Here is a 15945-nt window from a genome sequence, read left to right as displayed (position 1 = left end):
CTCTTACGCATTGCTTCTCAAAGTATCAATTGGTACAGTCTTTCTGGATAGCAGTTTAACACTAGAAATCAACTAATTTAAGTGGCCTAGCAATTCCACACCAAGAAAGTTGTCTTAAAGCGTGAATAGGACAAGTGTTCAGAGGCACGTGTGTTCTTTGCAGCAATGTTTATTACAGTAGAAAAGGTAGAAATAACGAATGCATCAAAATGTGCTACATCCATAAAATGGAATACTGTCAGTCATTAAGAATGAAGATCTCTGCCATCATGATGGGAGGCAGGACCTGGCTCCTGGAACATACGTGATGGGGGCTGGGCCAGAGCAGCCCGCGGGATGCTGAGGCCCCAGGTGTGCACAGGCTCAGGCCTGCAGGGCCCAGGCTCTGAGAAGGCCCCCAGAGCTGCTTGCCCAGCATGGGGTGGATGCCGTGGGAGTGATGGAAGTCCTCAAGGAAGAGAGATTTGAGCTGCCCGTCTCTTCAGCCTCTGAAGCAGAACTTGACACTGTGGTTGGATATACTGAGGATATTGCCTTGGATTCTGAGTTTGAGGTACTGCAGAGAAATTTCATGGACAAATACTACCAAGAATTTGAAGGCAGGGAAGAGAATAAACTCTCCTACACACCAATTTTTAATGACTACCTTTCTTTGGCAGAAAAGTATATTGAAAGACGCCTGCTGGGGTAGATTCCTGGATTCAACATGGCAGCTTTCACACAGAGTTAAAGCCCCATAAAGATGAAACGGCTGTTGACATATTCGACAGGCTGCTCACATTTACTGACTTTTTGGCATTTAAAGAGATGTTTCTGGACTACAGGGCAGAAAAAGAAGGCCAAGGACTAGACTTACGCAGTGGTTTAGTGATGACTTCTTTATATAAATCATGTTCTGTGCCAGCTATGCAGAACAATCTGCAGCACTAGCTCCTGCCGTCAGGCCATGGGTGCCTTCTGGACTTCCCGAGTCCAGCAGGCCTGGAGAAGCTTCTGCCCATGATGATAGGAGGATACATCCTGGAAAGACTGGCTCGGTTCTGCAGCTCTTCATTAATGTTAGGTATTGATGGGTCCAAAAGATAATTACCTGACCCTCCCAGTACTTAACACTTTTCCTGAAATGCCTTCTATTCAGCAAGCCCTAGTAAATACCTGTCTCAAGTGTTTTCAAGACAGAGTGCTAAGGTCAGACTGCTGTGGGGCAAAACTATGTTAAGAATTCCACCTGGCAGGCCCCTTCGGCCACCATATATGTTCCTGTGTCAACAAAATGGAATAACACCATTACAGACCCTCCCTGTCCCAAATACCACAGGCCTGCTTTGCATGAACCTTCCATGTACTCACAGCTCTTTCACTTGGGTAAGAGTTTCAATCTTTCAAACCCAGTGGACCACCTTTGTAGAATTTTTGACTATTGGAGACTATTTATCTAGGGCATTAAAACAGCCACTCTTGTCTTCAGATTTCTGAGACTCCTATTTTCAGCCCACCATTATGAGATAATTAGAACTAGTCTTGGCTGTAGGAATAAAGGAATCTCCTCTTCCAGTCCTGATGTAGTTGCACTGTTTCAAGAGATGCCTGTTTATTTGCTTGTTCTTAAGAATAATTTTTGGAAAAAAAAATATTTTTATAGATGAATACTCAGGCTCATCTGGTAGATTTAATCTTAGAGTTTCTATGATTACCCACTAAAACATCTTAGTTTTAAATTATTGTCATTTTTAGTTGTTAGTGCTCTGAAGGCAAAAATACTTTTCTTCATTGGAGTTACTATTTTACTGGACACCAGTGAATATATGCTATATGCTGGAAATAGACTAAAAGATACCCTTTTCTTACAGCATATTTATGCAGTTTGCTTAAAATTCTAAATCAGCTGGTTAGGTTTTTGGTTGGTGTGGATTGAGTTGGTAAAAGTGTGATTCTGTAAACTCTGCACTTCTAAGTCTCTTCTTCCTGTCAAAACGATCCCCACTGGTCTAACTCAGCCTGAGGAACAAGGGGTAGCAAATAGCTTTAATGGTCTGGCTTTGGTTTAGTAAAATGTTTAGTAGAACATTAATGACCAGAAAACATGTACGTCATACCCCTAGAAAAAAGAAATAGTAGTTTGTCCCAATATGTACTTTGGAGGGGGCAGGGTGTTAAGTAAAAATAAGAATCTACACTGAAAAAGAAAATGAGGATCTCCCTCTGTATTTGTTGTAATGGAAAGATGTTATTTGGTAAATTTCTTCACAGCTAGACTGTAAGCTCTATCAGAGCAAAGACTGTATGTTCTGCACTCTGTTCCTGGGCCTGGCACAGTGTCTGGAAAATGGTAGGCAGTCAGTTAATTGTTGAATAACTAAATGGGTAAATTCCACAGCAGATTAAGTGAAAAATCAGTTATAAGGCAGTATGTATTGTAAGACCCTATTCTGTAAAATATATATTTATGTGTACCTATTTTCACATTATATGTGTACATTATAGATTATCCTTATTTTCTCTTTTTGTTTTACTTTGCTAAGTTTCATGCATTTTTGCTATAAGTATGTGCCATTTTTACCCTAGAGGAAGATCTTTAAAAGGAGAGTGAGAAGAATGAAGGATGGTGAATAAAGAAGCAGTGTCACTAGGAGATAGGTTGTTCAATCCTAAAGACATAACTGGTAGGATTTCAAGTATCAATTTGGGAAAGCTCCTGTCACCTCTCTGGCCATTCCATGTAAATACCTATTCTACATACCCTGGCTTTCTTCAAAGGCGGCAAAGAGCTGCCCCAGCTGTATCTTCAAATGGGAGATGGATTTGAGGGATTCTTCGAAACTCAGAAAGCTCAGGATTGCCAGCCTCCCATAGACTTGGATGTATTCCATCCCCTCCAGCACCCCACCGGGCCTCAGGCATGATGCCTTTACCCTGGAAGCTTCCCTGCTCCACTGGCACATGGTCTAGTCAGGCATGTGTCAATAACATAAAACATGATGCTAGTCCTAGATGTCTCCTGGGTATGGTCTGGTTATCTTCCCTGTAGCCTTGCTCTTCCTCCATGTTATACCCAGACTCCTTCCTTCCTCGGCCTCCTCCAGGCTTCTTCTTCAACATACCTTGATTGATCCCCTCCCCCAACTCCAAGAATCCTTCAGGCTTTCACTGCCTCCCTCAGTAGCCCCCTCCACCATCTCTCCTCACAAGAAGGTCCTAGACTCTCACTGTCAACTTTCAGCTCCATCCTGCTTTAGAGTGTGACCTAGCCCATTTTTCTTTCAGAGAAGAGGGAGGAAGGTCCTGCTCTCCTTATTCATTTCTATTCATTCTTTCAGTTGCCCAACTACTTTCACTGAGTGCCCCACACCCTATGCAGGAAGTGAGACAGCCCTCAGAATCAAGCTGTCCACACATGGAGCAGACACATCAAAAGACTGAGCAGCCATCCCCAAACCTGCTGCTTCAGTCTAATGAGAGCTGTGTCAATCCAGGATAGTGAACCTCTTCCCAGTAAATAAGGCAACATAAGGAGCAGAGAACATCTGGAGTGTTTTCCTAGAGATTGGTGATGTTTCTTGTAATGTCTCTAAAAGCCCAGTAAGGGCAGCCATCCAGAACAGCCTGCCCTGCTTCCAAAGTACCCCAGCTGTGCCAAGGATAAATGGGGAAGGGGCCTTGAAAAGTTGGGCAAAGATTTATTGAACTCTCAAGTATAGAAACTTTAAAAAGTCTCCTCCAAATCCTGAGACCAGGACTGCTATCCTTTGGGTATCAGATAGGGTGAACCCAGATCAGATCAGTCTCAACCTTGGACCATCAGACAAATGTGCAGATACTATCTCATTAGTCCAGCTTTGATCTGACTTCTGGGGTGCAACGCATGATGTACAGTGACTTACGAACCAGAATTTTACCATGTTCAAGGCATGCAGATGGGTTTGGTTTGTGGGGTAAGGGAAGGAAGAGAGATTCAAATCGCCCTCTCCATCAAAGCTGTTTCCCTGGTTTCACTCCGTGGCTGTCTCAGTACCCTGGTCCTCCCTGGGGCTGGGTTTCAGCTTCTGAGAACAGATGGGAAATGCTGATGTAGAGCCAGGTGTGCATCCTGTCTGTTCCTGATTTCTCATCCATCTTGAGAGGGCTTCACTAGTGTGGCATTCTTACCCTCTTTCCTGATGAGTGAGTTTGGAAGGAGAATTGGGCACAGATACCTTCCATCTCCTAGGATCTGGCTGTCCACAGAGAGCTTATGTTCTGCTCTCCTATCTACAATAAGGGGTCTGAGCCCATGCAGAAGGCCATGATGGCCATATGCTGACTCTGCCCAAGTGGGAAATCAGGACCAATCTTGAGGTCCTGTAATACACAAACCATTCCACCCAAGGTATAAACCACATTCTCCAGTATCTGTTTCGTTGGTAATAAAGGCAGTATTGGCTCTCCATTTGCTCATTCCTGTGTCTTATTTTTTAATTGGCTTAGAACATAGTCACAAAAAAAGAGGTTATTATGTATTAACCAGGAGACTGGTTATTATTATTGTGTGACTCCTTGCACAAAATCCTAACACCAGAATGTGAATACACTGCAATTTATTGAGAAAAGAAAGTATGACAAAATCATCACCCAAGGATCCACAGCTCAGGGAATTAAGGCGACAGAGGTAAGTCAGGATATGGTACCCAGAACTGGGGAGGACCCTGGGAACCAACAGTCCAGATCTTTTGACCATTGGCCCTACAGAGCTGGCCCCACTGGACTGTCCTCCTCAGGTGGGACTGAAACATGCCAGCTTCAGACCATCACCTCCCAGCTGATAAAGGGGAGATGGGCAGGGGTAGGAACAGGCCCACCTGGGAAGGCCCACACTGACTGGGGCTCAGATGTTGCTGTCCAATGTCAGGGGCCAGTGCAGGAGCTTATCCAGGAGCATTGTCATCCCAGACTAGCAGCCAGACCTCCAGAGCCAAGGGGAGATCTCGGAGATGGAAGAGCCAGGAAGAAGTTCAGTCCCTTTTCCAGGGAACTTGAGGAAAAGTGAGGTTGAGGTTGGCATTTGTTGATGCCAAGCAGAGAGTGGGAAGTGATGTTGCAGGCCGGGAGGGAAGCAGGTGGGCATGGAAATCTGGCTCCGGAGGATCACTTGGAGCAGTACTGGCTCGAGCTGATGGACTGAGAGAAGCGGGTACTGGTGCCACCTCCACTGCCAGTCTGGTAACCACTGCCTCCAGAGGTCTGGATGCCCGCAGAGCTGGAGCCAGCCCCTCTCTGGCTCACGGAGCCGCTGGCCCTGGTCCCACTGGCGCTGCCGCTCACACCGCCGCTGCTCCCTCCGTAGCTGCCCTTAACCCTGCCGCTCACGCCGCCGCTCACGCCTCCACTGCCCACACCTCCACTGCCCGCTCTCCCGCTGCTCACGCCGCTGTAGCTGCCACTGCTGCTGCCACTGGCCCCTCCGAAGCCTCCTTGGCTGACCCCGGAGCTGCTGTTTGTGCTTGTGACGTTGCTGACCACCGCTACAGGAGAACAGGTGCTTGGTTCAGGCAAAAGGCATCGGTCTCTATCCCAACTGAACCCCACTTAGCTATGTGACTTAGAAAAAGATGTCCAACTTCTCTGAGGCCTCAGTTGGTAAACAAAAGTGAGCCTGACCCTCTGGTGCCCTTTCCCAAACACAGGAGCCAGCAAAATCCAGGAATCTTCTGGTTCTCCACCTAAGGAGGTTTAGGTTCGGCCTTACAGTTTGCCAGCTTACACTAGGGGCAGAGTGCGTGCCCACAGCCTGAAACCCTAGACCTTATTTGGTGGCCTGGCCTCCTGCGTGGGTCAGGCTGACCTGCCTGGAGGTCAGTCAGCAATGATGTTTCTAGTCACCCTTTTTACAACCTAGGGAAAAAGCTTTTGAAAGGCTACTTACAAATACATACAGCACTCTGACACTCTCCAGACATCCTAAAAAGCAAGAGAAGATGTGGATTATTTCTGCAATGAGTCATTAGCCAAAGAGCTGACAGTTCATAACCTTTAGAGCCACATCCTCCCTACTAGGAGTCAAGCTCCCTGGGGAAGAAAGGCTATTCCATTACCATAACCAGACCCCTCCAGAAAAAGGAGCTGCTATGGGGAGTCGAGGTGTCCAGAAGCTTCACCCACCACACTCCATTTCTCTATTTTTGCATCATCTTTCCCTTAGTTCCCAGATTATCTGTTCCAGGTACTCATCACCCGATGCCTATGGGATTAGCCCATCCTCACCTCTCCTTCCCTGGTGAGACCATCTTCCCTTAATATGTCCTTCCCCCTCCTTCACCCAGCCCTGGCTTTTTTATTTCTGACTTTCCTCTTCCATGAATCCTTACCCACTAAGCTCTGCTGGTGGAGTCAGGGGAAGTTGATAGTGCTGATGGTTGTTTAAGGTGGGGTAAATATGAGGGGCTGGCACTCAACACATGATGAATTGGAATATGTCCTGTCCACACTGCCCATCTTCCTGTGCCTTGCTCATGATCATGGAGCAGGCATGTCCACATCTCTGTGCAGACATGAAATGTGTCTGTGCACCTTGCCATTGTGGGCCCCACGGATGTCTACCATTCTGCATCCCACGACTCCCAATATATGTTTCTCTACACATTGCACATAGTGAGGATCGACAGAGGCATGTAATATGGTATTGATGTCTGTAATAAATTGGAGAATTGAATGATCCTGATTGACAAAAAATAGTGGGGCTTGAATTCTAAACTCTGTCATTCAGGAGATTCCTTACCCTTTGTCTGAGCTGTCCTCTCCTCTTTTTCTTCATTATCAAAGGTCACTCTAAAATTATACTGGGAGACTTCCGATCCCACAGCCCCTCACCTGCACTCCTCTCCCTCTAGCAGCTTGCGGTAGGTGGCAATCTCCACGTCCAGGGCAAGTTTAACATTCATCAACTCCTGATACTCCCGCAGCATCCGAGCCAGGTCATCTTTGGCCTTCTGTAGGGCAGCCTGCAGCTCTTGGAGCTTGCCATTGGCATCCTTGAGGGCCAGCTCCCCACGCTGCTCAGCTTCTGCAATGGCCGCCTGCAGGTTGGTATTCTGAGGTGGAAGAGATGGGGATCCATTAGCATGGTGACCAGGAAACAAGCAGCTGATCTTTCCTGAAAGATCTCTTCCCCATCCAGCATCCCTCCCTCCCCTTCCTTAAAATCCCAATGGAGCATGCTCAGAAAAGAGAAGTCAGTTTTGCTATTGGTTCATTCATCTTTAGCCCATTGAAATCAATTCATATCTCATCAAGAAAAGGAACACAGATTTGCTGATAAAAATAGTGGTCTGGCAAGTCATTCTTTTTCATATGACTGTTAAAAACTCCCTTGTCCAATCACTTCATTTCCATCAAGGTTATGTGAAGTGCATGATAAACAGCTCACTGAAGGCAGGTCCTACCGAGACTTGAATGTGTAAGGCCACCCAGGTTTCCAAGATTTGCTGGGCAAACTAGAATGGGCAACCATCTCCTTAGGGAGCCTCCTAAGAAGCCCAGCCTCCAGGAGGAACATCTGGGAGAACAGAGCTTCCCAGAGACTGTGTGGCTCACATGTGACACCATGAAAGGACAGAGAAAGCATATGGCAGAGGCACAGCTGTTGCTTCTCCTCCCCAGGAACCAGGTGTCCCCCAGGATGTGTCCATTAAGCCCAGAACTACCTGCTTCTTGACATTCTCAATCTCGGCCCGCAGCCTCTGGATCATCCTGTTGAGCTCCATGATCTCACTCTTGGTGCTCTTCAGGTCATCCCCATGCTTGCCAGCCGTGGTCTGCAGCTCCCCAAGCTGACAGAGAAATCAAATCAGTGTGGCTTTGTAAGGTGTTGGATTGTTTTTGCTGAAGGTCCATGGCACCTAAACCTAGCATATGGCTACAAGAGGAAACTCCCACCTTGGTCTGGTACAGGGCCTCGGCCTCGGCCTTGCTCCTCTGGGCGATCTCCTCGTACTGGGCGCGGACCTCCGCAATGATGCTGTCCAGGTCCAGGCAGCGGTTGTTGTCCATGGACAGGACCACAGAGGTGTCACTGACGTGGCTCTGCATGTGGGACAGCTCCTGTGGGGAACATGGATGGTCACACTTGCCATGCCTTGGCCCCAGGGGATGATGGGAAAGTTAAGTCCAAGAATCTCCACCAGGAGAGATACCCCAACAAGCAGGCCAGGAGTGGGATAATCAGAAAAATAAGCTTGTGCGAAGGCCTGGCTAGAGCCTAAAGGATGCCAGACAACAATGCTAAAGGTAAAAGACATGCAAATATAGTCAAGTTGTCAGCTTGAGGTATCAGCCAGGCAGCCCTCCTATGTGGTCTCCAGGGGGCTGTGGCAGCGTGGAGCCCCCTGAAGGAGTGAGCAGCCAGAGGGAAGGTATAGAACAAATGGGCTGAGGGCACAGGGAATAGCAAAAGGGCAGAGAGGGACTCTGGCCCTGTAGGCCAGGTCTACACAGGCAGAGAGATCTTAGGTTAGCATTTCCTGGATGGGGCTGAGCTGAGTTCTGTGCCTTGTTGCTGGTTTTCTGAGTGTTCTGGCCCTTGGATGTCCCCTAAGGTTACACAGTGGGAAGTTGCAGACAGGAAGGCTCTGGAGCTTGGCAAACAAAAGAATCACCATCTCATAGAGGGTCCTCAGGAAGTTGAGTTCATCTGTCAGACTGTCCACCTTCACCTGTAGCTCCACCTTGTTCATGTAGGCCGCATCCACATCCTGGGAGGGGAAAAGCAGTTGGAAACCCAAGAGAATGACCCTTCTGTCCCCTGCCACCCACAGCTCTCTCCTAGTCTCCCTCTCTCCCCTTGACCCCTCCCTCGCCCTCCTCCTAATTGTGACTTCTCACCTTCCCTTTAAAAAGAAAGAAAATCAAAGTGGTTTTCTTCCTTTTAATTGCTCTGAATGGTCAAATCCCAATGTTTTAAGAAAATATAAACCACATTAGCTGGGCACAGTGTAAAAGTAAAAAATCACATTTATCCAACATGTGATTTTAGTTACATAGGACCAAAACCCAACCTCCTAAATAGAAATGAGGGCATTATTCCCACTGTTTTATCATTATGATGACTGATTTAAACAAGCCATGAGTGTTTGTTGATTGTTATTATTAGTAACATCTGGGGAACATTTATAGGCTGAAAACCTTGCTGAAAAATGCTACATATAAAATGTTCATTATTAGTTCACATTACTAATCAGCTTGCTGGTTACAGTAACATTGTAAGATGTCTTTCCCATCAGCAATGTACTCAGAGCAGCCTCCCTCACCAAACACCTCATTTCCAAGAATGTAAGGGAAAATGCAAACCCCACACACATAGGGTCACTGTGCCCCAGACAGCTGACCCTGCCATCTCTCATGGGGACAGCATCAGGGAGGGATCCCTGGCCTGCTTGTCCCAGCTTGCCTACCTTCTTGAGGCCCACAAACTCGTTCTCTGCCGCAGTGCGTTTGTTGATCTCGTCTTCGTACCTGGGACAGAAAGAGGCACACATTTAGACAGACATTTCCAAAGTAAAAAAAGAAAAGAAAAGAAAAGATGAGGACCCCAAGCACTCACACAGACTGTCCCCACCCAGCGACAGGACCGCCTTCACGGGCATGTGGTCTGTGCAGTGACTCAGGACCCTGGCCCCAGAAGGCCCTCACACTCCCTTTAAAGCTCTGCTGACACCATCTTGAAATTCTTAATTTTTTAACAAGGGCCCTGCATTTCCATTTTGCACAGAGCCAGTCCTCCCTAGAGGCCTTTGAGAACTCAGGCTCTGCCTCGGTCTCCTCTCTCTGAGTCCAGGTGGCAGCCTGGGGTGACAAGCACCTCCAAAGCTTCAAGAAGCTGACTCCTTGCCTGGCTTTGACAGATGTCGCAAAGCTCAGCATGCCCATATGAGACCCAGAGAGGCATTTGTTCAAACCAGGTATTGCTGTCTCTCTTTTCTTGGTTTCTCTTTTCATTAATTAGAGTTGCTTCTTACATGAATTGGGGATAAGAATGAACTAATGTCTCCTGAATGCATCAAGGTTATGAGATTCGTGCCTGTGAATGGCTGAGATCCCCCACCAAAAGTTTGGAGTTCATGAAGATTGAAGAAAGGAACAATTCTAGGAGAAAAGAGGTTTCTGCACAATGTGAACCTGAATTGCCACTGCCTCTGGAGCCAGCACAGAGCCTGCTGCAGGGCGACTGCTCTCCAGGTCAGTGCTGTGGAGCTGAAATGGGGCCTCCCAGAGCAGATGCACCCATTCCCTTGGGTCCTGACCCAGGGGATATCTGCAGCTCCCGTATCACCTTGAGAGGCCCTGTTCACTTCTCAAAGACCTCAGAGGGTGTCAACTGTAACCCCAAATAGAAAAGGAGGCTAATCAAAGCCACAGAAACGGGGTTGGACTGAACACATCAAAAGAGTGCTTTACAAAGTGTGACACCTCAATCCCTGGGAACTACAGAGCACTGACTCCTGGGACCTGCCCCACACTGATTCAGAGTATCTAGGACTGGAGCACAGTAATATGCATTTTTGATAAGCTTCCAAGGTAATTCTTATGTACAGCAAAGCATGGAGGGCTCTCCATCCAAAAGGGCTTAAGCCCTGGGAGGACTGCCTTGTCCATCTGGGCCGGTGTAGGAGGGGACCAACCCGGAAACTGAAAAATATGTCATCATAAGCCACCTAGAAGTTTCAGTCCCCGCCCTTTCCCCCCCTTCTGCTTGGTCACGCTTCACTCAATAAATTCATCCAAGAGTATTGACTGAAGGTGAAATCGGGAACGGTTACAATCCCAAACTGGGGCCACACCTCCCTGCTAATCCCCCAGAAGGGGAAACTCCCTGGTTGGGGCCCTCACTTTTTTTTGAAGTCCTCCACAAGGTCCTGCATGCTCTTCAGCTCCCCTTCCAAGTTCCCTCTCTCCCCTACGGCCGAATCCAGCTGCCTGTTCAGGAAGCTGATGTAAGATTCAAAGAAAGGCTCCAAGTTGTTGGGGCCCGAGCCGGAGCCTGTGGTCTGCTTCTGCAGCAGCTCCCACTTGGTCTCCAGGACCTGGTTCTGCTGCTCCAGGAACCGCACCTGCATGGGCGAAGGAAGAAAAGGAGTCACTCTGTTGAGTCGGGCAAGTGGGGCCACCCATCCCTCGGTATAGGCTTACTCTGAATCTATATCTACTATTCTCACATATTGTATCTCATTTAATCCTCACAACCACCTATAAAGGTTACATATATAATCACATCATATAATTTATTGTATATATAAATTGTACATAAAAATTATCCCCATTTTGTCAATAAAGAAATGGAAACCGCCCAAAGTGATATAGCTACTAAGTGACAAAGCTAACAGTCAAAGCCGGTACCACCCTAGTCTGTTGGGCTCTTTCAGAGTATAGCTAAAGGAGGCCAGCCTAAATAAAGCTATTTATAATTGTTTTCAAAGTGAAAACCTTTTCACCTCCATAAAGGCAATGAAAACAGTCAGTGAGGTCTAACTCTTCCTATGTTGTTTCACATTTCCCTTAGTTGTTTCCCCTTTCAGTTACTCAGCTTACAGGTAACTCAGGTTCAGCTTCAACACCCAGGTACATGCCTCCAGACCCAGCTCACCCTTCCCTGCCCCAGCATGGACAACTCGATTTAATATCGGCTGAAGCACAGCACTGTTCAGAAAGTCAGTTGCCAACATTCATCACTGAGAGGCAGTCCCCAGATTCCTATTAAAGCAAGTTTGATTACCAGCTGGTTTAGATTATCAAACAATTGCTTTTTAAGAATGATGGAAAATTAGCTATAATAATTTCATGGTTAATGCCCCATTCTTAAAAAGGGCTGACAATATATTTAGACCCTCACCTCACCTCATCCTATCCCTAAAAGGAAATCAAGAGCCAGAATCCCCTCATTTTATAACTGGGAAAATGGCCAGAAGAGCAAAAGGAATGCTCACTGTCCTGTAGGGGCCAAGGCAGAGCCAGGAAAAGAAGTTAGTACCCCTGCCTCTGAACCTGGCAGATCCCGCGGACATCTTCCTATATCAACCTCCTAGGCAACCCAAACCCTCCATGAAACCTCTGGGCTTTGCCTTCACCTTGTCAATAAAGGAGGCGAACTTGTTGTTGAGGGTCTTGATCTGCTCCCACTCCTGGGCCTTTACTTGCCCAATCTTGGGGTCGATCTCCACATTGAGGGGCTGCAGGAGGCTCTGGTTGATAGTCACCTCGTGGATTCCTCCAGGGAAGCCACCAGGGCCAAAGCCACCTGGCCCACCAAAGCCACCAGGACCTCCAAAGCCACCGGGACCTCCAAAGCCACCAGCTCCACCAAAGCCACCAGCCCCTCCAAACCCACCAGCCGCTCCAAACCCACCAACTCCACCAAAGCCACCAGCCCCTCCAAACCCACCAGCCATTCCAAAGCCGCCTCCCATTCCTCTGCCACCCCCAAAGCCACCTCCATAACCACCCCCAAAGCCACCACCACAGCTGTTACGCCCTCCCCCAAAGCCCCCGGCCCGGGCACCCCCAGCCACGCTGATGGAGATGCTCTTGCTGCCGCCCAGGCTGTAGAGGCTGCGACTGCCAAAGCCACCTGTTCCGCCCCGGACCCCACAGGCCCCACCACTGGCGCCTCCCGAGCGGGCCACACAGCTCATCCTGCTGCTGCCGGAGACCATGGCGGAGCGGCCGGAGAAGCCCTGGCTCCCGCCACCAAAGGATTTCTTGCAGCCTTGTCTGTTCATGGTGAGAGAGCTTGAAGGAGAGCGAGCAATCACTGGGCAAAAGCTGACAGGGATGAAGACAGAGCATGGGGACCAAGAGGAGAGTGGCCTTTATATAGGAAGGAGTTAGGCTTGGCAGAAGGGGAGGCAAGCAATTAGCAGAGAGTCATCTTGGGTTTGGTTTGCCTCCCAGGCAATAAGTTACTTCTAGGTTCCCAGCACACCTCAGAAATAATCCTCTCAACCAAAGTGACTTTGCTTTCTTAGCTTAATCACCCAAACTTTCCACAGTTGACAAAAGACTGGCACTCAACTCCCTCCCTTCCTGCAATTTCCTCTGGGGGCTTAAGGAACTCCAACAGCACCTGATCCAACAGGATGAATTAGGTTTTGACACCAGGAGATTAGAAGCCACCGAACTCCATGACACAGGGTTAAGGACCAGACAATATCTTCCAGGTGGGTTGAGTCCCTCCCTGTAGTGCTAAGGCACCACAGCCCAGTGACATGTCGTCCATGCCCACCTCTTCAGAGACCTATCCAGAGGAGGGCTTGAGGTGAGGGGAGGGGGCATGAGAGGTGTGCTGGCCCCACAGAGTCCACCCTGGCGCCACCTCAGCCAAAGGTTAAACCGGCCGGTCATGTGAGCTAAGAAATGCTGCTCATGGGAATTTCCAAATGGAAATAAAATGTCAAACCTGTGGGAAAAGTGAGGGTCTTATAGGAAGCAAACAAGTGTGATGCTTGGAAAGAAAAAGGAAACAGGTATGGGGCAGAGTCTCAAGACGGAGCCCTCCACCACCATCCTAGATGAACGGCAGGTGATGTCTGGATCCAGATGCAATCGAGACAGAATGTGAGGACCTACCAGTTAGCCGATGGAGTCAAAGACCCCATTCATCTCAAAATGAGAGTGTGTACTGTGTCAGATCTGGGGGCCTTAGGATCTTCTATGCCCTCCACAGTTAGATACCCCTCTGAGTCACTCTCCCTGTTTTCCCACCAAACCCTGTGCTTTTCCCACCATGGCCTTGACATCAAATATACTTATTTGTTTATTTATTAGTACCCTTCTATGCCCTGGGCTCATCAAAGGATGAGATTGAGTCCTAAAGCATGTCATAAATAGATGTTAACTGACTGGTGACCAGTGTCTAAGAATATAAATATCTAGACCCAGGTCCTATTCCAATCTTATGGAATGAAAATTTTCAGAGGAAGGGCTTGAGTGTCTATATTTTTAACAAGCCCCCCAAATAATCCTTATGCTAACAGAAGTTTGGGAAGCCCTAGTCTAGACTATGGGTGATCCCTCTGGGCCAGGGGAATCAGGAGGCAGGGGTGGAGTGGGTGCACTCATGCATTACTGCACTAACGCCCAGCAGCTCACAGTCCCACACCCCATGCCACCCCACCTCCCCACCCACCCACACAACACATGGCAAGAGCAAATTCCCAAATTGATCTTTACATATGGGACTTCATAAGGTGCGATAGGGATAAGAGGGAGTGACTCTAGACTCCCCAAGAAATAGGTGGTTGGTATATCTCCAGGATTCCATTCAAATCAGCAATGAGCACTCTGTCTTCCAGGATGGCTTTCAGACAAGGCAGTCAGGGGCAGAGGGCTGGCCTGAAAAACCCCGAAAAACCTCAGGTCAAGAGACTGTAAATGTTCTGCAGCTAATTCTCAATTCTCTGCTCTGTGGTTTGTCTAGAGCCAGGTTGCCTGATTAGAATCCCAGCTCTATCACTTATTAGCTCTTTGGCCTTGGACAGGTCACTTAACTTATATGCTTCTTGTTCTCCTCAATTATAAAATGGGGGTGATAATGACAGGTACTTCATGGAATTGTTGTAAGCACTAAACAAGTTAAATAAATATAACATTCATAGTAAGTACTGTACATTGAGCTATTGCTAGCGCTCTATTTGGGGACATGGGGAAAGGGAACAACTTATGTCTGGCTTTGGCTGTTCTCAGGACAACTCTGCACCCTGAGAAACTCACTAAAGGATGGTAGGGAAAGGAAGCTGAGTATGAGCTGACAGTAGGAAAAACAAGCTGAAATACTAGAGCAAGACCTCTGTGAGGACGGGTTTGGGTTGGGTGACCTTGGGCTGTGGTTTAACACACTCAGTCTGTGCTCTCTATCAGATGCCCTCCCACCTCATTGGCTGTGGCAAACCTCACAGGATATAAGTGAAAGTCCTTTGAGAATTACAGAATGCCCCCCAAGGGAAGGTAACTGTGGTCAACAGAAAGCCTGTCATCATGGACCTCAGAAGCCCTGGATTCAAATCCTTTGTCCACCTCTCACTAAGCATGACCTTGGACAAGGTACTTCCTTTCTTTGAGCCTCTCTTTCCTGATTTGTATCTACCCCACTTGCAGGATTGATTTGAGATTTACCTAGCATCCAGCAACAAATGTTTGGATTTTTAAGTCCACATTATCCACTTTAGGCAATCCATGTCCAGAATCTGTGTTGGGTTCTTCTTTGAGACATTTTCTCCACCCATCAATTGAAGGCTAGTCCCTCTTGGTAAGGTCTTTATTCACAGTCTTTGGAATTCCTTTAAAAGCAGATCAAATGCCCTCCCTAGGAAGGAAGCTGAGCCAGACTCATCTGAAGCCCCAGGTGAGAGCCCAAAGCAAACAAAGGCAGACATCAGTGTCTCCAATCCCCACCCCCTCCCTTGGCTTCAGTGCTGAGGCAGCAGGTGGCAACCTCCTCGGTATGGCTCATCTCTGCCACCCTGGCATGTGCTGGAGAAGATGGAAGTAAAGAGGCAATGGGCAGATCAGAAAAGCACAGGGCTGGGTTGGGCCCCCTAATCCACATCTCCAGAACGTGCCAAGGCATCACCTTATTTAGCCAGTTGGGGTTGTTTTCTCAACAGTTGACTGAAGCTGCTGGAAATATCCAGAGTTAGCATCCTCAGCAATATTTCTCTTATTCACTGTAGGCTCTTTTAGAGCAGTGCCACTAAGTTGGCTGCCTGCTGTCAGCAGTCTGAGTTCTAATCGCTCACCTGTCAGAACCTTCTGTCTAAAGGTTGTCAAGTGGCTGTGTGCTCTGGATCCTTATTTCCTTACCTATAAAAAATGGAGAACTGTCACCAAGCAATGATTTCCTCTAACCAAATTTTTCACTGGTATTCAACTGCAGTGTGAATGCTTAAGAGTTGCCTGTAATATAACTGTGATTGGAGGAATGAA

General features: G+C 47.8%; 1 protein-coding gene and 1 pseudogene across 1 annotated transcript; one reads left to right on the top strand and one right to left on the bottom strand.

Moving 5' to 3' along the window:
- The first annotated feature begins 439 nt into the window (after positions 1 to 439).
- Positions 440 to 930, top strand: LOC108402978 (ADP-ribosylation factor-like protein 2-binding protein pseudogene; annotated as a pseudogene).
- A 3627-nt stretch (positions 931 to 4557) lies between these two features.
- LOC108402974 (keratin, type II cytoskeletal 2 oral-like) lies at positions 4558 to 12816 on the bottom strand. The gene is made up of 9 exons (XM_036992087.2): positions 12093 to 12816; positions 10858 to 11078; positions 9423 to 9483; positions 8628 to 8723; positions 7909 to 8073; positions 7677 to 7802; positions 6844 to 7064; positions 5900 to 5934; positions 4558 to 5498 (listed from the first exon to the last, which is right to left on the bottom strand). The coding sequence occupies exons 1-9, from the start codon at positions 12741 to 12743 to the stop codon at positions 5122 to 5124; spliced, it is 1953 nt and encodes a 650-aa protein (XP_036847982.2). The 5' UTR covers positions 12744 to 12816; the 3' UTR covers positions 4558 to 5121.
- Positions 12817 to 15945: the final 3129 nt, after the last annotated feature.

Source organism: Manis javanica, chromosome 10, assembly GCF_040802235.1.
Source record: "Manis javanica isolate MJ-LG chromosome 10, MJ_LKY, whole genome shotgun sequence".
Lineage (NCBI taxonomy): Eukaryota > Metazoa > Chordata > Mammalia > Pholidota > Manidae > Manis > Manis javanica.
Note: the sequence above shows the minus strand (reverse complement) of the source record. Positions and strands in the feature narration are given on the sequence as shown.

Coding starts and splice junctions, on each gene's coding strand:
- LOC108402974 (XM_036992087.2), bottom strand. CDS start 12,743: ATGAACAGACAAGGCTGCAAGAAATCCTTTGGTGGCGGGAGCCAGGGC. Junction 8,724..9,422: donor AGTTTGTGGGCCTCAAGAAG/GTAGGCAAGCTG, acceptor TTCCCCTCCCAG/GATGTGGATGCGGCCTACAT. Junction 5,499..5,899: donor TCAGAGTGCTGTATGTATTT/GTAAGTAGCCTT, acceptor GTTCTCCTGTAG/CGGTGGTCAGCAACGTCACA.